Source organism: Pyxicephalus adspersus, chromosome 6 (genome assembly GCF_032062135.1).
Source record: "Pyxicephalus adspersus chromosome 6, UCB_Pads_2.0, whole genome shotgun sequence".
NCBI classification, from domain to species: Eukaryota; Metazoa; Chordata; class Amphibia; order Anura; family Pyxicephalidae; genus Pyxicephalus; species Pyxicephalus adspersus.
Window position 1 is genome coordinate 50940636 of NC_092863.1, and position 26223 is coordinate 50966858.

Sequence of the window (26223 nt, forward strand, 5' to 3'; positions counted from 1 at the left end):
GATTGGTTTGTTTAAAATGAAATGTCAGCCTATTGAAATCAGTCAAGATTTGATACAATGTGAAATATGCCTGTCTGGAGAACAATGTAAAATAGAATTGGCCAAAGTGTCTGAAAACACACATTCTTTGTGTATACAGATCTGCTTTTATATCAGATTTTTCATAATCTGCATGAAACAAAGAGCATTGCATCTGATCCTAAGATATCTATATAATTCCACTTTGGGCCTGATTAATTAAAGCTCTCCAGGGCTGGAGAGAATACACTTTCATCAGTGGAACTGGGTGATCCAGCAAACCTGGAATTGATTTCTTTCAAAGTCATTTGCCATTTGCTCTAGCAAATGTTTTTAATCCTGGACCAGATCCATTTCAGGTTTGCTGGATCACCCAGTTTCACTGATGAAAGTGTTTCCTATCCAGTCTTGGAGTGCTTTAATAAATAAACATTTTGAGTGGACATTTCTTTCATGTTTGTGAATTTAGGGCAATTAGTTACAGTTAGTGGCGCCCATGACTCCTTTATTTCTTCTCATTATGGGCCTGATTTATTAAAGCTCTCCAAAGTTGGCGATGATACACATTTATCAGGGTGATCCAGCAAACCTGGAATGGATTTCTTTTAAAGTAATTTGCTAGCAAATGTTTTTAATCCTGGACCAGATTCATTTCAGGTTTGTGGTGCCAACCAGCTTCACTGAGTAAAGTGCATCCTCTCCAGTCTTGGAGAGCTTTAATAAATCAGGTCCTTTATTCCAGATACAGCATAGGGATGTACAAATGGGGGAAATATAAGGATGAGCGTATTACATATCTAGGCCAATAATGTGTATCTATTCCATTTTATCAAAGCCTGGTAACAATAGCATGAAAAGAAAATTGCGGTTTGAATCACTACGGTCTCTATTTATAAAACAGGGAATCAAACGATCCCTCAAACATTCCCTTGTGGGAACTTTCCAGGTTCATATGTTTCAATATAAGTATTCGGTTTTCACCAGAACATTTTTGAGGGAATATCAGATTCCCTATTTTATTATTAACATCCTTTGTGTATGTAAAATTTTATGAATACTGTTTAAAATATTTTTTTGAAAAAACAATTCCCAATATAAACACATTGTAAGCCTCATCTCATTTCTATGGTTTATGCTACCTTTGTGACTATATGTATCATTTTCCCACATAAATCTTTAATATTCAAATCCATATATCCCTTTGTTCATATAGGTGAAGTTGGACTATGAACAGCTTCGAGAAACCCTTACTTTAGTCACCAAAGAAAGAGATTTGGCTGTGAAGGAGAAGTACCATCTCCAAGCCAAACTGGAGAACCTAGAGCAGGTCCTAAAGGTGAGAACATAACCTATTGTTGCACTGCTTTACTGCCACAAGATTGGATGCGTTCAGTGATATAGTTATTTATATTCAGGATTTGCTTGATGTGGATGTCAACAGTGAGTTTGTGCTGAATTCTATCCTTGTTTCTTTACAGGCTTTTTCATGCTATCATGTATAACCTTCCATCTTTCCCTGGGTCTTCCTAGAGCATTTAGACGGCACACATGCAGGGATGTATAACTAGGATATTACAGCATAATTGGGGCATATTATTCACCATTTTTCAAGTACTGGACACATTCTATCAGTGTTGCTCAAACCCATCTTTAGACACAGTGCTTTGGGGACTCTTCTACAGTGCTATAAAGTTCATAATTACATTATTACAGTCATCTTTATTCACTGCAGTCATAGTCCATGCTAGTTGTCAGTATTCACACACACACAGCCAAACTTCTAAGTCAATCTGAAGTGGAGAGCTCAAGCAAACCAGTGGTTTGCCTATACTAGACAAGGCATCAAGCTTGCTGTATAATAGGCACCATAAGCAGCCTGATCATATATTTCCCCGGAGTGCCTTCCACCCCACACTGTTTTTTTTAAGCCAAAAACCCTGAAGAAAACATTATACCTCCAGATATGGGGTACCCATGATCCCTCCCCCTGCCTACCATACTTTAGTACTCAGTATTTGAGCTGGCCTGTTGTCCCATCAGGGGCAGATGGGAGGTCTAGTTTTAGTTTGTTTAATGCAACAGCATTTTCAGGTGGTTTGGTGGCAAAACAGGAAAGTGAAGAAAAGATATATATGAGCTGCCTACAATACAAAAAACGTATTACTTTGTCTATTAGGGGCTAACACAGATTCAATTTTGTCACAATTGGTAGTTTTACAGGCAGTGTTTTAAAGGTTTTGGGCTTAGTTTACGTGTTGTACAATGAAAAACCAATCCCTCCAAATGTTTCCTAAAATGAAAACAACCTTTATATGCATATCTATTGATAACTTTGGACTTTCAAGTGGTAGCAGAATATTTCTCTGATGCTGCAAAAAGATTCCTTACTTTGTTGAGCTATTAAAATATATTAAAATATATTTATAAGTATAGTGAGCCTAATGCAGCTGGCCAATACAGTTTAGTAAAGTCCTTACCACTCCATAAAAATACTTTTATGGAAAGGTATACTTAACATTTCAAGACAAGCATTTAAGGCTTTCTATTTGGCCTGGTAAAAACAGTACTGATACACAATGGTCTGTTGACAAAGACCAAAACAAAGGTAAAAGCTTGAAAGTGTGTCCGAACATTTTAGGTTTATGGGATAGTTCAGGCTATGGGGTTGACTTACTCAAAAGTATAGGCTGTTCATTTAGTAAAGTGAACAATGTATACAATGTATATGCTTTGTGGTGAAAATTCACTTTGCAAAAAATACCCAATCATATAGAAGAAAACCAACCAAACAAAAAAAAGCATTTTTGTCTTCATATAATTAGAGGGCCAAAGTCAGAAGAGTTTCACCACACTCAGTAAACTAAGTGAAACATGTTTTGCAAGGGGATAATTGACATTACAAATGGAACAGTCTGTATTCCTTTAGCATACAGTATCAACTCCTATGTGTGCTGCAGTCCGGAACAGTGCGCCCCACATAGGGCTTGATTTATTTAAAACTTTCCAAAACTTGAGATTTGCTGGATCGCCCAGGTTTACCCATGATAATCTTTTTTCTCCAGTCTTGGAGAATTTCGATAAATTAGAAAGCATTTTCATTTTCCAGAAAGCATGTCTGATGTTCTTGTTACTTGAGATTCTGTTTAATGAGTTATTATAACATACTACCAAACACATTCTGTTTGCTTCTTCATTCATTGTAATGAATTGGGTCAGCTTTATATTGGAGAGTAGCGCAGGTGGCTGTGTTGCAATAAAATCCATGGCCACTGCATTCTCCACAATGTGACCAACACCTTAGTTTAAATAAATAAAGGATCAGGGACTGCACTCAACTTTTTTGTGTTTGTCTTTTTTTTGTTGTCAGCCAAGTTGGTTTTAATGGTGCCAAATATCAACACTAACAACACAATATATGTTAAATAAACAATTTGTTGCAATATATTATACAATATTATAATATTGTATAATAAGTTGTTGGCACCATTAAAACCCATTGAGATCCCTGTACATTGGTAAGGGCAGATAATTTAATTATAAAAGCACGCAGGACATATTCTACTAATTACACTGTATTTGTTGTGTTAAAGGTTCTTATGATTCCCTATTGAGTAAATGACGTCGGTAATAAATTATATATGATCCTTGAGGAAAAATGGCTGTGGAATTATTAACACCAAACTGTACAACATGAAAATGGAAAAATTAAATCAGAGGCAAATATTACAGTTCAGCAAAGTGGTCATTATCTTTACTTGGAATAGCAGATATTAAACTATGTACAGTGTTACATAATGCTTTTAAAAAAAAAAAAAAATATATACATATTTAAAACCACTCATTTTTGAGTTAGTCTTGTTCTTTTAGAAATCTACCTAAAGAAACTTTGCCATTACATAGCATGATTTCCTCCAGTGCTAATCAGATTGTTTAGGCAAGAGGTTCATTTAAGCTAGACAATATGAGTGGGCATTCACTTAATATAGTTGGGTCCCATGTGGTTAAAAGTTGCATTTATTATACCTAAAATATTATTATCATTATTTTTATTTTTAAAAATATTAATAAACAGTATTTATGTAGCGCCAACCTATTACGCAGTTCTGTACATTAAATAGGGGTTGCAAAAGACAGACGGACACAGATAATGACAGAAGAGGAGGAGAGGACCTTGCCCTAAAGAGCTTACAATCTAGAAGCTTATCCCTTCTAAATGCAACTAGAATTGGGTGTTCTATGGTGAAAATAACTGTCCAGTTATATGCTGTCTTTCATGTTTTCTTGTGAAAAAAAAATTTGAAATCAATATTAAAAATATAAGAAACATCATCCTAAAAATCTTCTATACTTTCTGGTGTAAAATGAAGCCGCTACTGACCATATGCCCTAAACAAGCCTTTTCATGCATATTAAACCTTGTAAACCAACAGCTAAGTATAGCTGGATGGCATTCATCTTAATGGACATGTGATTATGCATGGTTTTATTCAGTAACTGGCAAAGATCTTAGAAGGACATGCATGAATTTCACAACCAAAATGTATCCAATGGACCTATTGCATTTTGGCCAAATAGATTTTAATACAAATAGAAAGCTGCTGCTGAAATCACACATTATCGTCACTGGTAATGAATAACAGTGACCTTTGGGCTCTTTCCCCCAGTTTTAAATAAGGCAGCTGCAAAGTAGGTTTAGTGTAAGGTATGTGTTGAGTTAAACTACATACACGCATAAGATAATAGTCGCCCAAAATGAGCATGACCATTTTGATGTGTACAGTGATCTCCCAACGTCATTCATCAATCAGCCATGGTGGATTAATGAGCAACTGATCAGGAAAAACCCTTCTATGAAGGAGATAAAGAAGGGTGCAGCTTGCTCGTTCTCCCCCTTCCCTTCTTCATTGGACAGAATGACACTGTGTGTGTACAGTGCTTGTTCATTTATCTGTCACTGCTAACAATCCTCAAAGATCGTTTCCAACAACAATCATCTGATTTCCATCAGACATCTGTACACGGCTTTAGATGGGCTTAGTGTTTTGTTCAAGGGTTTAGGGAGTTTGGTTTGAGTTAAAGAACTGCAATTGTTAATCACTATTAGTTGTAGTGTCTTGCAATACCCTGTACAGCAGCTCTCATTTTGGGGAAGGGAGGGGAAGCACTGGAAGTCAGGTGTAGTAGGTACAAACAAGTTAAAATAGAACAATCTGACAGGAGGAGAGAGCAGAAAGTTGACCCTATCTGTTTTGATGCTACTACTTCATTGCTAAGTCAATAGCCTAAGTACAGTGCTGGTAATTGTTTGATAAAGTGATCAGCCCACTGGCAGTTTTAGATGGAAGTACAAGTTCTTTAGCAGGTAGGTCTCTTACGTGTACAGTATGCAATCTAATGAGCATTTGGCTGACACAGAGATCCTCAGCGTACTGGATGTGAATGTGCAAAACACCACAAACTAACACTTAATTACTAAGGATCTAATGGATTTGCATTGCAGCAGCATAGTATTTTATGTGCCTTTTCCTCATTTATACATATTTCTAGCATTGGGGTTTTGTGCAGCTTTAGTAACGCAACAGTTAAGTGTATGCACTGTTATCATGGAAGAACTTGATATCCTGCTGGAGAAGAATTCTTAATCTATAAGTCAATGGAGTTGCTTGGAGTTCATGCTATGAGCTGCAGGTATTTCCTTGATGGTACATCTTTCATAACCTACATTCACTGGTTGCCGTGGTGACTAGTTTGAGGGGTAATCAAGATGCAGCTCATGCTGGCTTCTCAGGAAAGACTTGCAGATTATAAAGCATTAATAAAATAAGTACTGATGATTCACTACATAGATTGCCCAGTGTTACTCACATCTTTAGTTTTCATACTTTTTTCCACCCACTCATATTTTTAAATATTTATTTCAGTAGTTCTGTGATGAACAGGGTCAGGCAGATACCTGCCACATCTGCACTGCAATAAGACAGTATTTACTAGAGCATTTGTATAAACATTTACAAATCTTTAATTGCATTAATACCTACTACTAACACAATTAAATGTTGATATGGGATTATTAGGTCTTGATCGCTTGTTGTGAATATTCCAGCAAAGATCAAAAACTTTTCTACTGCAGAAAAGAATACATTCAGAGACAAAGAGCAACACCATCTTGCGCGGGATGTCTTCATTTAATAATCCAGGCATATCTATGTGCTGCCTGAGGAATAGAAAAGGACCCAATTTATGCCAATTTATAGCATAGATGACTTTCGATCCAACCAAATAAGGGGCACAAATGTTATGCCTCCTATCCCTCTTTCTGTCACTTTCATACACATACTCTTACAACTTTCAAAAAAAAATGCTAAAGAATAGGTGTAAGTTGGCCTTGGTAAAGTGAAATATGTGTAAAATGTTTTGAAAGAATATTTATATTATTATTTATATATAAGTTATAAGTATTTATATAAAAGTTTCCTATGACCAGTAGAATGACAGAAATCCAAAAAATGTATTTCCCATGACGGACATATCCAGCCTATAAAGGGATGTAAGCTACATACATATATAGATCTGTTTTTTTAAGTTTTAGAGTATGGAAGAAAAATGTCTGTCTCTTGTCTGATACAAAAGGAGGTGAGAATAACTTTCTAAAAAAAATAATATTAATACCACAAGATAGTTGTAATTAAATGGGTTTTCCCATTAGAAGATCAACCCTGATCTCTTATTCTGGTGACACCTGCCACTTTATTGCTTGGTGTCAGTGGTCAGCAGAGCAAACAGGGTTAATCTATCAAGCAAGGCCTGATCATGTATCCAATAGCATTATTCTTTGTTTATTTATAAACATTTTTAGAATAGTAGAGCAAACAATATACCAAAATAGGCAATGGTAATAGCAACGGGTATTACAATTACTATTCTAGGGGTCTGGTGCTTACGTTTCTGGGTTCAGATAACTTCTATATTCAACTAAAATTTTGGAATTGTATCCAGTAAAACCCAATGTTGCAGAACCCTTCTTCAATGCCTTGCAGGGATGAAGTCAGATCCTCCATCAACAAGATCCCATTAACCTTTTGGTATCCATAGTCCTATGGAAGGTGACACGGGCTGTCTCCACATCAGAGGTATGCAGGCTCTGGCTGCATTACCATGTGTTCAACCACCAATTTACAGTAGGCATTCAGGGGTCGTTTACGGTGATTAAGAAGAAAGCCGGGTCATCTGCTATAGTACAGTACATCAGTAAAAGTTTGCATAATTTCCCTAACCTTATACCAAAAGGGTTGCAGTCTGGGGCACGGCAACAAGATATGGAGTATCCTACCCCTGTCAGTGTCACATCTCCAGCGTCTATCCAACACCCCTCAGAACATTTGATGAAGCTGGACAGGTGTCCTTACCAGTGTGTCAATATTTTTTAGCTCAACTCCTGGTGATTGGTACAAATTGACATTTGTTGGGTTAGTATGATAACTCTGTTCTTTGAGAATTAGAAAGGGTAATACAAGTTCCTTCATCCATGTCCTCAAATATGTTGGTGAGAAACCAGTAAGTCGAGCGAGGAGAAGTTGGGAATTGGCACACTGTTGATTCTTCAATACATAACTGTTCAAAGGGAATCAAGAGTCTAACAAAACTCTGTGCGCGAGGTAAGGAGTTCAGGAAATGTCTCAGTTGACCAGCCATAAATTTGCCCTATAGTTTTGCCCTAAATATTAATAGATTTTAGCATATACCTCCTATGCCAAAAGTCTTGAAATCGTAAAAGTGAACGTATCACTAAAATCTTTAATTGCAGTTGTGACAACATGCTACTTTTCTTTTTTGATCAGACTTCCCTCCCCACTTCTGCAGACTGTTTCTACAGCTGAGCTGTTCTTGCTCAGAAGTGGTGGGGACCACAACAATGTTAATTAAAGAGATTTGCTAGTATGGATTGGTGAACTTTCCTGCAGGATAAAGCAAAGGAAGCATTATGGTAGAATAAGCAAGCTTTTTATATCCACTCTGACAAGCCCAAATGAATGCTGACAAAAAGCTTAAACAGAAAACTGCTGGTAATGATATTCATGTAACCAAATGTAGAGACTTTTTTTCCAACAGTTCTAATACATCTGAAGAAATATTTGAATAATAAAGAATGTTTGCTTTTAGGCAGAATATCTCAGAGGTGGCTCTGGTTTTATGTATGAAGTTACCCCCACATATGGTAATTTGATTTGATGATCCTAAATTTGTCCTTAACCTTTGCAAAAGGAATTTCTGCAAGTATAAAAAAATGAATGCCACATAAAGCTCCAGGCTCCAGCTCCAATACATTCTTAGCTTTCTTTGTAATAGATTGCCAGGTCAGGTCATCTGAACTATTGCAATCAACATAATTGTGGTTTCCAAGCACAGAAGATATCACACTTAAAGAGGAACTAAATTTAAGAGTCCCCATTTTAAACAAAAATACACTTACCTTCAATCCTGCAAGGCAGTCTGATCTATTCAGAGGTCACTTCCTTTGGGGCCCGCGTTGTCACAGCATTCTGTCTTCGGGCGGCGCTCTAGTCAGCATCATCTTCTCCTCTTCTTCCAGGTTCTTGTACCTACATCACCTGACCCAGACGCAAGATCGGGTGACGTAGCTGGGAAAACAACGCATACGCAGCGAGATCGGCAATTTTTTTTTCTTTTGAAAAAAGGGCCCTTTCTGCGCACCTGTGCGTACCTGACATGCTCGGGCATGCACAAAAGGAGCTCCCAAGATCCTCCTGGTATGTGTGACATAGGTATCCCATGAGGGTCTGCGCTTCCACTCATTTTCAATCGCCTAGGCGACTGAAAATTAGGGGGGGGTGCTTTATTTATTTATATATTTTTTTTAAAGGGTGTTGCACTTTTAAAAAAAACAAACAAACAACAGAATGTTTACTCTTCATAAAACAGTTGTCTACCCTTTTATGTAAAGTGAAATTTCTGAGTTTAGGTACGATTTAGGTAAATTAAATAAGCCGGGCCGCTAATTTTTTTTATGTTTACCTATGACAGATGAGCACCTTCCCTAGTTAACTGCATGTACATCTACGGACTGCCTATCTGTCTATGATGTATTTTAAGGCAACTGATGGACAATTATGCAGCTGAGAAGTGCAGACATAATTCTACATTGGGGGGCCCTGGGCAAGTATAAAGGCCCTAAATGCACAGCATTTAAACTCTCTGCATGTCCTGCCTTTCTGCCAGTTTGCCCTACCCTAAATCTATCCATATACTAAAAGTAATATTATATGGATGATTATTTGATTTTATAACCTTTAAATCCATCTGGTTCCGGGTGATATATTTACAGTGTAAGTTTATAGGTTCAGCTAAATTGTGTCTAAATCCCATTCTAGGAATATATTGAAACATTCTGCTTTGAATCCCTCCTTTTGTGTGCAGCATGTGCTAATCACCAGAAAAGTGCCATTATTTCTGTAGAAACAATACAAATATTATGATTGCCTCAGTCAAGTGCCAGGCAGCTGACATGATTGTCAAGCTCTAAATTATTGTCATTTCACAGCTCACACTGGAGATCATTGCTATTTGTTTTAAACTCCAAAATGGGTGTATGGAGTTAGAAAGGAGGTGAATAGGTAGCATATTCTACTTCCACATATGGTGATTAGTTTTTCTTTTTAAATGAACAGATTTTCTGATTCCCATTTTATTGTAAATTAAGAATAGTGGCTCAAGGATCAAGGAACTCACCACCACTATAAAAAATTGATTTCCTATTTATAAAAGTAGCAATAGGATTTTTAAGTCGAAAGAAAAAAGGTCAATTTGGTATCAGATCACTACTTAAAAACAAGTACCTAAAATTGTGAAAAAGTAATCTTTGTCTATGATAGACAAGTGTTTCTCTTGCTTGTGTATGCAGAGGGAAGTCTGCTAGACACATCTAATAGCTCATTGCCTATGCCTTAAATTTAAGTCCTACCGTAATAGACATGGGTTCATATGAAAGGACATTCAATTTTGCGTGTTGCCTCTTCCTCTCTACTGCAACATTTACTGGGTTAAATATACTGACATTCATTACGTGGGATGTCATGCTACAGATGTCTAATGCACAAAGGCAGGAAGGACATTTGTCATGCATGAAATGTGTGGTTTTCCACTGTTTTTAAAGTGTTTTAATCAAGGCCTGTCAACAGGATCAAGTGTCAGCTGCTTATTACGTGTTCACGTAATGTCCCTAATCAGCCACTTTTAAAACCATAGCCTACTAGTCCCCATGTGCAAATCGTGTCCTTTAACTTACTGCTTGCTCACAGATAAAGGTGTGTTTCTGCCTGTCTTCATATTTTAGCCTGTAATTATCTCAACAGAAGTCTAAAATGAGCTAAAACAAACTATTTGTTGAGTCATTTTTCTTACAAGCATTTCTGTGCTGCACAGCTATAAAGATAATTTAAATAAAGTTAGATATGCACCATGATTACTATTGTACTATACTTACTATACTATAGTGCATTTTATTGAACGTTTAACAAAGAAAAATACCATGGATATACATACATATAACCTTTTGGATACATTGATATGCTTATATCAGATATATCAGATATAAACATACATCTTAAGAAATATTAATATGTAATTCTAAATGTGCAATCATCCACAGCCAAATGAAGACTACACTAAATGACAACCAATAGACTGAATGTGGACATGTTGGGGTTAGGGCTGAACTTCATGTAAAAAGATAGATACACATATAAGACATGTATGAAGGCTATGCTACCTGCCAAAAGATATGTATTTCTGTCCATCTAGTTCTGACATTTGCACAACACTGTCTGACAGAGGGAGAGCAGATTTTTCTTTTTTGCAGTTAAGTAAAGGTTTCATCCCTTTCTCAGTCTGTGATTGGGCAGTTTCTGTCACTTTGCTCTCTCTCTCTTGTTTTAATGTGTTACTTGCATAAAAAATCAAGTCAAAATAGCAAAGGCACTTGTGAAAAAATAAGTTCATCCAGTGATTCAGTAGCTTGTAGAATCACCTCTAGCATCAATAACCTAAGTAACAATTTCCTGTATGACTTTTTCACATGAAGTGGAAGCGGTTTGGCCCAGTCTTCTTTACAACATTTCTTCAGTTCATGTTTGCAGATGTTTGTTGATACACAGCTCTAATAAAGTCCCATCACATCATTTTAATTGGGCTGAGGTCTGGATGTTAACTTAGTCATTGCGACATCTTGTTTTCTTTTTTTGTTCAGCTTTAGTTGCCACAAAGTCTGACATTTGACTGTAGATTGATTTGCAACAACAATCTAAGATCATTGCTGATGTCTTTACTTCCTGGCATTGTGATAACACACACCTGAATGCTCCAGTGGTCACATTTGCAGATGATCAAATAATCATGTGCATTTGATTAGTAAAACCTGGCTGCTACTTACCCTTCTAATTCCTATGAAAGTATTAAGGGTGTAACTATTTTTCCCACACTGATTTTGCATTTTGAGTTAGACTTTGTTTTAAAAAGAAATACACCTTGTAATCACATGTTGCTCTTCATCTGAGGTTGTATTTACATAATAATAAGAAAATGCTAAGGACCAAAAGTTTTTTTATTATGCTGATACACAAAACCCTACAATTTAAAGTGAGTGTACTTTTTTTTTACTACATTAGCTACATTCATTTGTGTATTTATTATCTATCTGCAGTTCGACTTTAGTTAAAATGTGGAAAAGAGGAGAAGGAAGAAGTAGTTTAGTAGTTATCCATGTCTAAATGTGTAAAATCAGTATGCTACATTTCATCTATGTGTTACTAGGTAATGAATCCTGTATCTGGAATACCATAATGTTCTGTGATATTTTTGGTTCATTACAAATACAATATACAAGCTTAGAAGATGAATTAACTGTCAAGCATAGTCTTCTTGGGTAGTGGAATGCTTTTGTTACAAATAAGGGTATGCAGGATTGGAATGGTGTCATATGGGCACATACTGTATATCTATGTAGACATGCTATACTGATGTGTGAAAAATGTGCCACATTTTTTTTCATTACACATTTTTATAGTGGAGGCAATAGACATTTGATGATGATCTTGTCACTTTAAGTTTAAGATAGACGGTCCAAATTCAAATTTTGATTTAGGTGGTTTAACAGTTTTTATACAGTTTCCGGACAGTAAATAATATAGAGGATGTTTGATGTCATTGTGCCTGTGTTTTTGTTAAACAAACACCTATTTTTACTTCTCTCACATCCAGTGAGTAATGTTAACATCCCCAAGACTGCTTCTAGACTTGTGAATCCACAGCTACCCACAATAACGGATGACATCTGCACAAAAAGGTTATTTTACATTGTGTCAGTGACATATGGGGAGCTTGAGGACACTGGAGCACTAAGGACTTTTATTGCACAGCTAAAATCTAACGCTTTAATTTGTCTGAACTGACTATACCAAACTAAAATCCTGTTATGGATTTGTTGGCATCTATGAGGTATAAATGTATTTATTATCTTTTTAATCTATCATTAGGACTTTGTTTAGAATATTATAAATATAATAATTCTATCGTCACTGTTTACAAAATGCTTTTTTAAAAAAAAAAAAATCTGGACTATATAAACATAATATTGCATTATAATTCTCTAACTTAGTTGAAAAAGAAACGTCCAAGTTCACTAGGGAAATAAACATACTAGAGACCAGTATATCCCTGATAAAATCATATACATGGTCTATACAGTGTAAGGCAAAAGATCCTTAGAAAGGATTCCACCATTTGGAAAAACCCTACACTTGGTTCAAAGAAATTCCACTATAATAATTGTTTTTGGTTAAACGAGTAATATAGTGGGATCTATTTATAAATCAATGAACCTGACATTCACCAAACATTCTGTGTTTTTAAATGACAGTGATTGATTATTATTATTATTATTATTAATAAACAGGATTTATATAGCGCCAACATATTATGCAGCGCTGTACATTAAATAGGGGTTGCAAATGACAGACTAATACAGACAGTGATACAGGAGGAGAGGACCCTGCCCCTAAGAGCTTACAATCTAGTAGGTGGGGGAATTACACACACAATAGGATGGGACATATGTAGTGGTGAGAAGTAGTGGTGGTTTCAAAAGACAGAAGACGGGTAGGCAATTTTGAAAAAATGGGTTTTGAGCGCTCTTTTAAATGAGCAGAAAGTAGGAGCAAGCCGAATAGGACGAGGAAGACCATTCCAGAGAGTTGGGGCACCTCTAGAGAAGTCTTGTATCCATGCGTGTGATGAGGTTATGAGTGAGGAAGTCATTATTAGGTCATTGGAGGAGCGGAGGGAGCGGCAGGGGGAGTTTTTTTGTAAGTCAGAAATGTAAGTGGGACAATACCTGTGTAGGGATTTGAAGGCAAAGCACATGAGCTTAAATTTGATTCTAAGGTGAAATGGAAGCCAATGGAGAGAACTACAAAGAGATGGAGTGGAAGTGGAGTGGAGGGAAGGATGGATGAATCTGGCTGCAGCATTCATGATAGATTGTAGAGGAGAGAGTCGGGTTAGTGGAATACCAGAGAGAAGGATGTTACAGTAGTCCAGACGGAAGATGGTAAGAGCGTGTACAAGGAGTTTGGTGGTCTCAGGGGACAGGTAGGGGCGGATTTTGGAGATCTTTCGTAGGTGAAAGTGACAGGACCTGGAAATGTTCTGAATATGTGAGGTAAATGAGAGGCCGAGTCAAAGGTGACACAAAGACAACGTGCGTGAAGGGAGGGCCGAATAACAGTGTTGTTAACAGTTAGATATATGTCAGGGGGAGATTTGGAATTTGAGGGGGGATGATGATGAGTTCTGTTTTATCCAGGTTGAGTTTTAGGAATCGGTCAGACATCCACGATGAGATGGCTGACAGGCAGCATGAGACCTTATCCAGGACTGAAGGAGACAGGTCAGGGGTGGACAGATAGATTTGAGTGTCATCAGCATACAGATGATTACTGTACACCAAAGGAGGATATGAGACTACCGAGAGAGGAGGTGTACAGAGAAAAGAGAACCGGACCAAGGTCTAACCCTTGGGGAACACCAACAGGGAGGAGAGTGGGTGAGGAGGAGTTACCATTGAAAGAAACTTGAAAGGAGCGGTCAGACAGATAGAAAGCAAACCAAGAGAGAACAGTGTCACTGATACCAATGGAGCGCATGGTTTGTATTAGAAGGGGGTGATCAACAGTGTCAAAAGCAGAGGAAAGATCAAGAAGAAGGAGCAGAGAAAAGTTGCCTTGAGACTTAGCTCTAATGAGGTCATGGTCACTTTAGTAAGGGCTGTTTCAGTGGAGTGGGCCGCTCTAAAACCAAACTGGAGAGGGTCAAGGAGAGAGTTGGTGCTCAGGTAATGGGTGAGTCTTTTGTAGACAAGGCGTTCAAAAAGTTTGGAGACATATGGGAGAAGGGATATAGGACGGTAGTTGGAGGGTAGGGAGGGGTCCAGTGAGGGTTTCTCTAGGATAGGGAGAATTATGGCATGGCATATGTCAACCAGAGTAAATGCCAAGATTTACAGCTTTATACATTTACTCTACAAGATGCACTTAGGGTTTTAAAAAAATACTGCTAAACTGAACTGAAGCCATTGTGGTTCTTTGGTTATGCTATACTACCTAAAGAGTGTTAAACAATGTGCAAAATGCTGCAACCCATAGCAGCCAACCAGAAACCATTTTTAATTAGATTGGTTACATCAATTTTTAATTGGTAAAAAAATGTATTTTGTCTATAACACATGTGAAAACTATTACTGTGTGGTGGATTTGACATACAATAACATTGTCCTCCTTCTCATCATCATGGGACTTTTATTACACAGAGCATTAGAGTGTTAGCCCAAAGGCAGTTTACCAGAAACCATTGTGGTGTTAGGAAATAATCTTCTCATTTACTTTTTGTTTAATTCATATAAAATATTGCATTACATTACATTATGTAGTCTTTTTCCAGCTGTAAGGTGCATTTTTTGTATTCTTTTCACAAGTAAACCAGTTTCATCTTTACCTTTGCTAAAAGAAACTAGTTTGATCTTGTATGCTATAGATATATAACAAAAGGAAGGAAAAAAAAACACTACACAAAATGTATATATGTAAAGCTGAATTTTGGGCAGATACATTAAAAACAGTATAATTTTATGTATTTATTCATTTTGTATATTTATAATAGTTCAAGTAATACATACAATAGACGCCAATCCCACCAATTTCATAAATTGAGTGGATGAGTGGATGAGGGATTTTTATGGCATGTAAATGAATTAACAAATAGAATAAAAATTTGGGCTGTATTTTTAAAACAGGAAATCAAACATTCACTCAAACATTCCCTTGTGGAAATCTTTCAGTCCACATGTTTCAATGTCAGTATTTCCAGTAATGTCATTGATTCCCACTAGGTAATGTTTAGGGGAATGTCTGGTGTTTTATAAATAAAGCCCTTTAAATTTATGAATAAAATGCAATTTTCTTTTACATTAACATTAAAACAGTCATTAAAGGGACATTGTGACATTCCCTTAATCATTCCAAAAAATCAAATAATCAAATCATGGTGGAAATCAAATAATGCCATTGAAAAATATAGACCTGGAAGATTCCCTCTTTGTTTGAGGGAATGTCTGATTTTTTTTTTTTGATCTGTTTTATAAATAGAGCCCATGGAACAACGAAGAAAAACAAATGTTGTATTGAGTATATGTATTATAAGGCTTAGTCCCCCACACATGCAGACATCATTTATACAGAAGTATTAATCAATGTCTTATCAATTTGCAAATCACATGAATCCTCCAAAAGATTGTTGTCAGTGGTGGGTAGGGGCTTCTTTCAATGCTTTCACGGTGGTATATTACTGTTTCTTCAGGAGCAAAGTAAGCCGGTACATATGCACTACAGGGAAGTCAAAACTAGAAAATCATTGCACTGAATATCAAACATTCTAATACCACATAGTACAAAGTACCCCATGGTATTCACATAAGAGCTTTATATCTGCAATTTTGAGTTGCAGATTTGGGAGGGTAGAATATCTTATTGAGTTTATTGCTCTTTTTCACTTTAGGTATGTGTTTCAAAGGCTTTGCTTATACAGATCCTCCTATATTAGGCTTTGCTGTTCCTGGTTTTTTGCTCATTAGTTCATCTCTTTGTCCTTTTGGACTCCAGAGCATGGAAATCATTACCTAGCTACTCTGAAGTCATTTTCAGCTCTATGTTTCAGTTTTGTGAGTGCAACATATATATTTTCTAATCCAATGCTATCTATTGAGCTTGGTTTACCTGGCATAAAATTTGTATGCATAAATATTCATGTATGTATTTAACATCAATATATATTCTGTGTTAACAGAAACCTTATATGTTTTATCTGCCAGGTTATACTCCCTCCTTCCCATTTACCTGCCCTTCCCCATATACTTGTCACCAGCTTATTTATTGCAGATATAAATCTCCTATGTGAGTACTATGATTATTGTGGTATTAGAATATTTGATATTCGGTCCATTAATACATAATGTATGACCCTAAATGATTTTTGACTTTTGATTACCCTGTAGTGCATATGTACTGGCTTACTTTGTTCCCGAAAAAGCAGTAATATATCACTGAGAAACGCATTGAAAAAAGCTGTTACCCACCACTGAGTACAACCTGGCATTAATGTGGTAATAAAATGTTTGAAATGTAAGGCATTGATACATACTGTATGACTTTAAATAAGTCTCTACTTTTGATTACCCCAAAATGCATATGTACCAGCTTACTTTGTTGCCGAAGAAGCAGTAATATATTACTGTGAAACATGTTGCAATAAGCCCCTACCCACCGACAACAACTTTTTGTAGAATCTATGTGATCTGTGATTTAAAAGAGATTGACAAATGCTTTATCTTATTTGTCTCCTCAAAGACTTTTTTAATGGTAATGTAAATGAAGGAAATTGCATTTTATTTCTAAATGTAACATGTTCTTCTATTTGTTAATTCCTTTACATGCCATTAAAATTCCTTCTATACATTTCTAGTAATTATTTTAATAATTTTTTTTTTTTAAGTGTATCTAGTCTAAGTACCTACATTTGTCTTAATTTGAGTCAGTGGAAGCAGTCAGTCTGGTGGACAGATAGAACCTGGAGTCATGAAGGGTGTTTGCATTCACTTGATAACTAAGTACAAGCTGACAGGAGAGCGACATACATTTTTTAAATATAATATAATAGTATCCTTTCTTGATGAAATGTTCACCTGCTTTTTAAACTCACTTATGATAGGAAGCACAGGTAGATAACATGTTGTGTTCTTCTACACAGCATATGCGAGAGGCTGCAGAGCGGCGGCAACATCTGGAATTGGAGCATGAGCAAGCCTTGGCTGTTCTCAATGCAAAACAGCAGGAGATTGAGCTTCTACAGAAGGTAAAAGATTAATCAAGATGCAAATCAATATCAAAGCCATTTCTCACTTCAGGTTACCCACAGGGAAAAAAGATGTTTGTGTTTAAAAAATATAACATTTACAGTTACCAGCAAACTGCTTCCCGACTTTTCAAATTGCTTGAATTATTTTTTAAGGTTATACCAATAGTTGTTTGCAGATTGGGAGATGATAAAATGGCACATCATGGTTTAATAACGTTTCAACTAAAATATTAATTATATACATTTTGGTAATTGTTAAACTATTGTTAAAAGCTTTCAACATGGACTGTTTTTTTGAAATGCTTAATGCTTAAAAACACCCATACCATAGTTATATGTGTTTATGGGCATTTAGACAAGCATTTTAAAGACATTTTAAAGCAAGCCTAAAAATGCCTAAAAACACTTTGCATCTATGGGCATTTGTAAGCGGTTTTGGATATTTTATAGCTGGCTTTTAAAAGCCAAAAATAAAAAGTAAGGGTTAATGGAGGTGTTTGTAAATGCTTATAAATGCCTGTAAACAAAAAAAAATAGTTTGTTTAGACTTAGCCTTACACACCCAAAAGATGTCACGCTTCTGTTGTATCTTGCCATTGCTTTATTACTTTAAGTTACTAATCATTAGAAATATTTCAATATTTTATTATGGCTAATATTTATCTTTTTTAAATCACCTAGGTTATACAGTAATTGAGGTCTGGGGCAGCAATAAAGTAAATATTAACACATACAATTTTGAGGTTTCCCCCCAAAACTGGCATTAGACTGTGATCATGGCATAAGAATTTTGTAGGGACATTAGAATGTGAGCCCCTTTAAGGGACAGTCACTGACATAACTATGGACTTTGTAAAGTGCTGCACAATATGTCAGCGCTGTATAAATAAAAGTTATTATTAATAAAAATATTATACTTTACTTTTTTAGAGTAATTTAAATTAATACTGATTTGTCAGATTCCTTATCTCCTTTGAACACTGAAAAAAAAATGGTTTCTATAGTGAATAGTTTTAGGGTTGTGAAAGTTTATTTACAAGCTGAACATATACATCAAGATCTTTGTGCCATTCCAGACCTCATTTAGTTGTTTACCAGAAGCTTTTTATATTGGCCTGAGAAAAAGTACAATAATCTCTATTCTGTTTTGTTATACTGTGATGTGAGGCAGCAATTGATTTCATGTGCAATGATAAATGGTGCAGAGATTTTTAATCTGATATTACTTATACTGCTTTATTGGAACAGGACAATGAGTGCTTTATAACTGTACCATCAGGGGAGGAAATTAGGGTTCTTATCTGTGAGGAAAGCATAACAGATGTTCTAACACCTGATTCTTTTTCAGCTGAGATTTTATGTATTTTTCCACTAGTTTCTGGTTTTTGACACCCTGTTATTGAACCATGTCAGTAATAAAAGTTATTCCTTAAATGATGTTAATGTACTTTTTTAATTTTATTTCAAGGCCCAGGTCGAAGCCAAGAAAGAACATGAGGGTGCAGTTCAGCTGTTAGAGGTGAGCAACAGTAATCAGACATGTTTTATTCATCAGGTCTGATTTACAACATTTCTATGCACACACAAAGACACGCTGACTGCTATTTTACTGTTGTATTAGTTCTGTTGTGTAAACTTTTGTTGAATTTGCTTGTTTCATGACATTCAGTAAGATCATTGTCTTTCAATTCCTAATATGCAGTAGGTAAATTATATCTATAATTAGAGAGATGGCTTTCAAGGACTTTTTTTATAGTTTTTTATTTCATAAGATGACAGGATGGAATTTTATAGCTTGCCCATGTGTCTTGTAGTGTATTATTTTGCTGCAAACAAATTAGGCCTAGTTATCATGTAGTGCTCATGGATTTGCATTTACATTGGAGCCCTAGTGTTTTGTATGAAGAAAAAATGATTCTTCAATACAATATTTGTCTATATACCAAATGCAAATATACTTGGGAATTCAAAAGGAAGAAGCTGTAAACGTCACAAATTGTTATTCTTGGGACTCACTTTCCCCACTTACAAGTGACATTATCATATATATTAAATATGATTTCCTTCCCCTAGAGCACAAAAGCTTGTAACTTATCACATTGGGACTTCTTGGTTCCATCCAGACTAAAACCATTGGATTCACCTAAGAATTTAGCATTTTATTTTGTAAGGTCAGTGTATGGATACTCATATTTATGCTTTGATATTCCATGTAAATCTCTTAGTAAACATAATAATATTAATTAAGTATAAAAAATACAGCTAACGGATGAAGTAATGTTGGGGTTTTAAGTGCAGCTTTGTGATGAAATTACAAAATCTGTTTTAAGTAGAATTTAGGGAACTTTCGGGAACTTAATACATTTGCTGAGCATACAAGAACATAGAGGTGGTAAAGGAATGATTATGCCAACATTTTTTAGCCTACGTCTTTTAATCCAACAACAGTAGCATTTTAAGGCCGGTCATTTTAAAATAAATTTATTAGTAAAGTTGCATAGATGTATATATGTTTTTTACATAAAACATATTTTACTGTTAAAGCTTTTGTTTTGTAATTTATCTAACAAATTCTTGTTTTCCCCTCCCTCCCCTTTAAAGCAGAACTAAACCTGCGATATTTAGTTCTCCCTTTTCCATCGCAGGGCACTGCCATCTTCCTCATTCCTCCCCTCACACAGAGGAAGTCGGGATTGCTGGGTATCCTGGCAACCATGCGCAGCTCAGCTTTTTTTGACAGTTATGTGGAGTGATCAGACAGGTAGAAGGGATTATTGCAGAAGGGACCTCACCTGTCCCTTTCCACAATAATGAATGACCTGCCTGATAATGCATTTTTAAAAGTGGATCCTTAATCATTCTCCTCACACAACCTCTGAGATTTTAGCAGTTAGAAGTAAATAATATTTTTTTGGAGTAATAACCTGTGCTATATTCTTTTGTGAAGTATTATTTTATCATAAAGTTTCTTTGCATACATGTTCCCAAATCTCATTGTTCACACTTGCAGAAGATTTTCTTTGTCTTCTTGATTTTGTAAGGTTGAGTGTTTTGGATGTGTATTTATTCACATTAGTTAACTATATAATGTGTAAAAAGAAAGGTATATGATGCAAATAAATGCAGCTCACTAGAGGTCCTATATTATCAATATATTATTTGCTTTTTAAAAGCTTATTTGCCAATATGTAACAGTATGCCCTTCAGTTTCTCATTTGCTCATAGTACCAAAACACTGGATGTAAATGTACACTTTAACAACGAAATAAGTTCAGGTCATATTTTTTTTATATTTTTTATATTTTATACATTTTTTTTTACTAACTTGAGAACAGCTAAAAATATAATAGTTATTTTACCTGTGCAACATAAATGAGTATTTTTAACTTTAAAGAACGTATCAGGTTTTGTGCTTATTCAACATTCTTATTAAGAAATATCGTGGACCCATTTCTCCTTGCATCCAAGTTACTGACAGAGATAAGCGAACCAAACTATGTGCTCAGAATTGACCTGGGCTGAACCTTTTTGACCGGTTCTATATTTTGTAGTTAATCTATTTTCCTTATCAATTGTTGAATTTGAAAAAAAGCATATTGTGAAAATTACCCTCTCACACCTACATACCCTGGTGCTACAAGTATTTTAGTATTGATATAGCTTTAGGGTCCACATAAATGCATGATGATTATTTTATTGAGACATGATGACAAAGTAATGCGTGTCCTGCTCTGCTAAAAATCATTACTCATATCAGTGGCATTCCAATGTAGTCCACTCCGCTGTACCTCCAATGTGTGTCCAATAGATACTTAGGTGTCTATTCCTAGGCGATGTACACATACATGTGAAATGGTTCTCATCTGATAATCGGCTCAGGGCCAATATCGGATGAGAATCTAGCGTGTGTACAGCGCTCGTCGTCCATCGTCCCAACGACCGTCCTGGCGGATCCACGGATGATGAACAATCGTAATGTAAGTGAAGGGGGAGGGAGCGCAACCGGGTGCCACTCCCTCGTTCTCCCCCTCCCCTCTCCATAGAACACAACGATCCTGTATGTACAGCACTCGTTCATGCATTGTGTACTAGATGGCATTTTACAGGTCTGTATACTTGTAGCACTAGGCAAATGGAACTTTGCGCAGCATTTTTATCTTTTAAAGAATGTAATAAATGCTGCTAATTTATGTTATTAAACATATGTTAAAGTTAAACAAATCTGTTTTGACTTTCCACAGATAACATATTTAAACAGTTTCGCTAATCTCTAGTCTGTGATGTTTTAATGGTTTGGAGAGTCTGTAGTCTGGTTTCCAGTCACTGAGAAAACTAGAACAGCCGGCATTTACATAAAAAATACATTATTATTTTGTTTGTACAGTATTATAAAATTAAAAAGGTAACATGGAAAACAAAAGAAAAAAGGCCTTTTTGGGGCATTGGTTTCCAAAATTCTGCGATCTGTGGTTTATACATTTCATAAAGCCATTTTTTTGTAACATCAATAAAAACAATGGGTTATCACCCTAAAATGTGCATACAAATCAACCAGACCTATATTTTAAAGCCTCCCTGAAGGTTCATTGGTAACTGACTTTACACATTTTTACATACAACCAGTTCATAATCTGATGTAATTTTGTCTTAATAATATTAATTGTAATATTGCCCATTTTCTTTTATGTCCAACAGTTGTCCAGGTTAAAGTGGTACTGCTATCCAAACTTTTCCAGCCTAAATTATCAACCCAGTTTGCAGATTTGCAGATAGCTCCCATAACTCAATCAAAGGAAAGCAGCCCTATGGTACAAAGAAGCCCATCACATAAACCTCCAGCAGAATGGCCAGGGTGAGTAGGTGGCCTCCCTGTTCTTTTGACACATGTAGATAGAATTGTATAGGTCCACTGAATGGCTGGGAGACTACATGTGTCATATAAGACATGGAGGTCATCTACTTATCCTGGCCTTTCTGCTGGCGATTTATGTGGTGTACCTTTTGACCCATAGGGGTACTTGCTCTTGATTGAGTCTTGGGAGCAATGTATGAAGACCTGTCGTGTAACTGTATTACGTTCTTTCTCATAAGGAAATTTTTTTAAAAATCCAATAAACAAATCATGAATTTAGACTGGGAAGGTATGGATATTCGTACCACTTCCTGCCGAAAACCTGATAAGCAAACATAGACATTTTCAATGGCAAAATGTTTTTTCTTTTGTATTCCTTGTACGTATATTGATACTTGTTATCCTACAGTTTTTATATGCGTATTGTAATATATTGTGCTTTTATTACAGCACAAAGGTAAAGGTATTGCAAATATAGTATTAAGGTTCTGTGATGTAGCTTAATTTTTTTACAGGGTAAATATGTATTTCTGTTCTGTAGAATAACATATGCTGGCCTTATCAGTCTCTAAGCCATTTGTTATGTTCAGCAGTGTGCATGCAATATAACTATTTATATACATTTTTTCTTTGTATTGCTTTAAAACTGTTTATTTGTTGAAGTTTTCTTTCATTTTTGATATTGTGTTTTGTCTGGACTTATTGCTTTACCTTTCACCCAGAACACTTTGGACAGCATGCAGGTATTTGAAATGTGAATTTGTGGCTCTGCCTTTGCCATTAACCCCCTGTGCATGTACCCTGTTGTTGAATCATTCTTATAGGCATGCTAAGTATCTGTAGCCTTATAAATGGCTCTGGCTGAGAACACATTGGGACTTACGTATAAAAATTGGAGCATTGGAAAAATCATATCTTAGCTTATATTTTTATCAGAACCATTAAGTGACAGCTGTAGCCTGATTGCCTAGTTGGAATGAGCAATATTTTTATAAATGAGCCCCCATGTGATGTATAGACTTTTCTCTTCATATCCATGTTCAAGTGCCTTTTATGCCAGTGATGGCATTAAAGGGCTCCCACTAACTGCACCATTTTCTCTTTTATGAATTTACAGAGCCAGTAGTACAATAGCTGGTCATTAATCCCAGTCTTTCCAAGTTGACTCAATATAACAGGTTTGTGCCATTAAAGTTCACAACTGACACTGGGCATGCTCTTTGCATGGTCGTTAATTATAAACTATGAAACGCATCTATTGCATGTTACATTTATCTGAAAACAGACGATGGTGAGATCTGTTTTAGTAATGGTATTTTTTATTAAAAAGCAGCAGTTGTTGTTATGTTACTGCTTAACATGTAATTTGAGAAAACATACTATTCAGGTCTGGGTCACTGGATTAAAAGGACCCGAAAAAAAAAAAGAAAATTACTGTTGATAACAGCAGCCAGTCATTTGCCAATTTTTAATGCTACTTGTTTTAGCAATTTGTAGCACTTTTCATTTTTCTTTGCTCCATTTGTTTTCTATAAGAAAGACCCACTCTCATGTTCCATAATGTTTCTAAGAGAGAATGACTAGTTGCTGTTTCTTGGGCCGATGCAGAGCAGTTTTATTCCATTAAAAGAGATAAATGCAGTACATGGCTAGCAAGACTATGTGGGCAGCAAACATGGGTTCAGTCTATATAATAAAAAACACTCCTTTTATTCTTTCCTGCATTTTCTGGAGCAGCCAGATATGCTTCATATAATAACCTGCTAAATTTGGCCATGTAGAAACATTTTGATAGTGTCAAAACATCATTATATTTTATTTCCTATCTCTTTATTTTCTTTATCCCTGGTTCTATTTGTCCGCATACCTGCACAAGGTCCCAAATCTATACATACTTAAGACATTAAACAAGTATATAAGAATGGTTCAACAACCTTTTTTAATTGTACTCTTGAATTCAGATCACCATACACATACAGTCAGTAAATTGGATTTGCGCTAGCTAGCCTGTACAGTAATAATATAGCTAGGGTTGATCTAGTCTGTTTGATTAGGAGCTAACTTTTGCTTCAAAATGATGTACTATGACAGTGCAAAAATATATGTTCCATACTGTCACTTGAATCAACCTGTTCATTTTCATAGGTGTAATGCGCAGCTTCATCATTGGTTTATACATAAAATCTTCTTTACCATATAGATGTTACATCTATCTATGTGAAAGCTATTTTCTCATAGCCCAGCAAACAAGCTTTAATTTAAAAGTTTGTATGTGGGTGAAATTGCCTCTTTTCAGCTTACATACACTTTGCCAAATTGATCTCAATGTTCAGGTTGTTTCATACCTGAACTCAAATCCAATTGAAGTCAATGACAGAGGCAAATTCGTCCACCATTAAAAACAGGGGATAGCTCAGCCTGCGGGCATACAGTAATAGGCATCACCAAACTCTTTCATAGGCTTGGGTCTTTAATGGATAGGAAATGAGACATCAAGAATATGTGCCCTCTCCTATTTATAAAAAGTCATACAAGATCTCATTTGGAATCTGGAAGCCTGTTTAAAAAGAGAGAGAAAAAGAGCTACTCTGTGATCACTAGTACAATTATGAGTGAATCTCCCCATTAGGGGCACAAAGAGCAGAAGGTCTAATACTTTCCTACTCTAATTAAAATTTAAAAAAAGTTTTTGCCTGGAGATATACTTTAAACACTATTTAGCAGGTTTTAAAGAGACTTTGTCACTTTTCTCCCATTCAGGACAAGTTACAGAGTCTCTTTTATGCCTACCTCCAAACCCACCTAAAATCATCTACACAGCATTCTTTTTCCCCACTGCTCATTTAATATTCAAAGCCACTGCAAATTACCTTTTGTTGTCGCTTACACTTAGTTGATAATATAATCCCTTTTTATTGCGTGACAACATTCAAATCATGGGTAAGGAGGCACAGGTTCCCCCATAACTTGATGCACTTGTTTTTTTAGCAGTGCCTACCATTAGGAAAGACAGAGTAGAAGAGCACTGTGAACATGACTATGAACATGTTGGTGGTTGGAAACTGTCACTTGATCCTGAATGTGAAAAATTAGAGCGTTTTTAAGTGCTGCTGCAGCATGAATCAGAGTCATTCAGTGCCTTAGGTGAAGTCATCCACATAAAGAGTGATCATTTGGGTTTAGCAGTTTTTTAACTAATGGGAAGCACAAGCTCTGTGCAAGTTGTTGCAATAATGTTCTAGCCATAAAACTCAAAACCTTGTGAGGAAATATATATCATATATATATATATATATATATATATATATATATATATATATATATATATAACTTTTAGATGGTTTATTATGAATAATCTAGATATTATCTAGACTCCAAGATATTTTACAGTTTTTTCCAGGACTCCAAAGCACTTGTAGTTCCTTAAAAAAGACAAAGTGTTACCAAAGTGTTAATGGACAGATAAATTAAATGTAATATTTTATCTAGATAAGGCATTTCAATACAAAAAAAATAAAAATAAAAACTAACATTTTTCCTTTACAAGTTGGCTCACTTTTTTCTTTGAGGCTGTTTTTTTAATATTGGTTGATATGCACAACCCAACAGCCATGGTCAAAATTAGTAATGAGTGGAGTTGTGTGGTGGTGACCTGAATTTAAGAATTGTTCACTGTATTTCTGAGAGGTTGTATTTTTGTGTACTTGGCTATAGTGTTTAGAAGCCATAGTGAGTATTTTGTAACTAGAGCTATTAACCTGTTTATTCTGATCTTTTTTTATATCATAACTATTGTTACTGTTGTTTTCTCTCCTTTCATTATAATAAAGTAATCCAGAGTAAACCAATTTCACCATGGTAAATTTATAACTTTA

General features: G+C 35.6%; 1 protein-coding gene across 21 annotated transcripts in view; it reads left to right on the plus strand.

The window, feature by feature from the left end:
- RIMBP2 (RIMS binding protein 2) overlaps positions 1-26223 on the plus strand; it is a 216113-nt gene that overhangs the window by 139551 nt on the left and 50339 nt on the right. For 13 of the 21 annotated variants that reach the window (XM_072415730.1, XM_072415735.1, XM_072415739.1 and 10 more), the window contains exons 8-11: positions 1232-1354; positions 17389-17493; positions 18965-19015; positions 23071-23091. In XM_072415730.1, coding sequence (XP_072271831.1) covers positions 1232-1354; positions 17389-17493; positions 18965-19015; positions 23071-23091 — 300 coding nt within the window. Of the gene's footprint in view, positions 1-1231; positions 1355-17388; positions 17494-18964; positions 19016-23070; positions 23092-23466; positions 23527-26223 lie in introns of those variants that run through there. The other 8 variants (XM_072415750.1, XM_072415731.1, XM_072415748.1 and 5 more) reach the window with 4 other exon arrangements.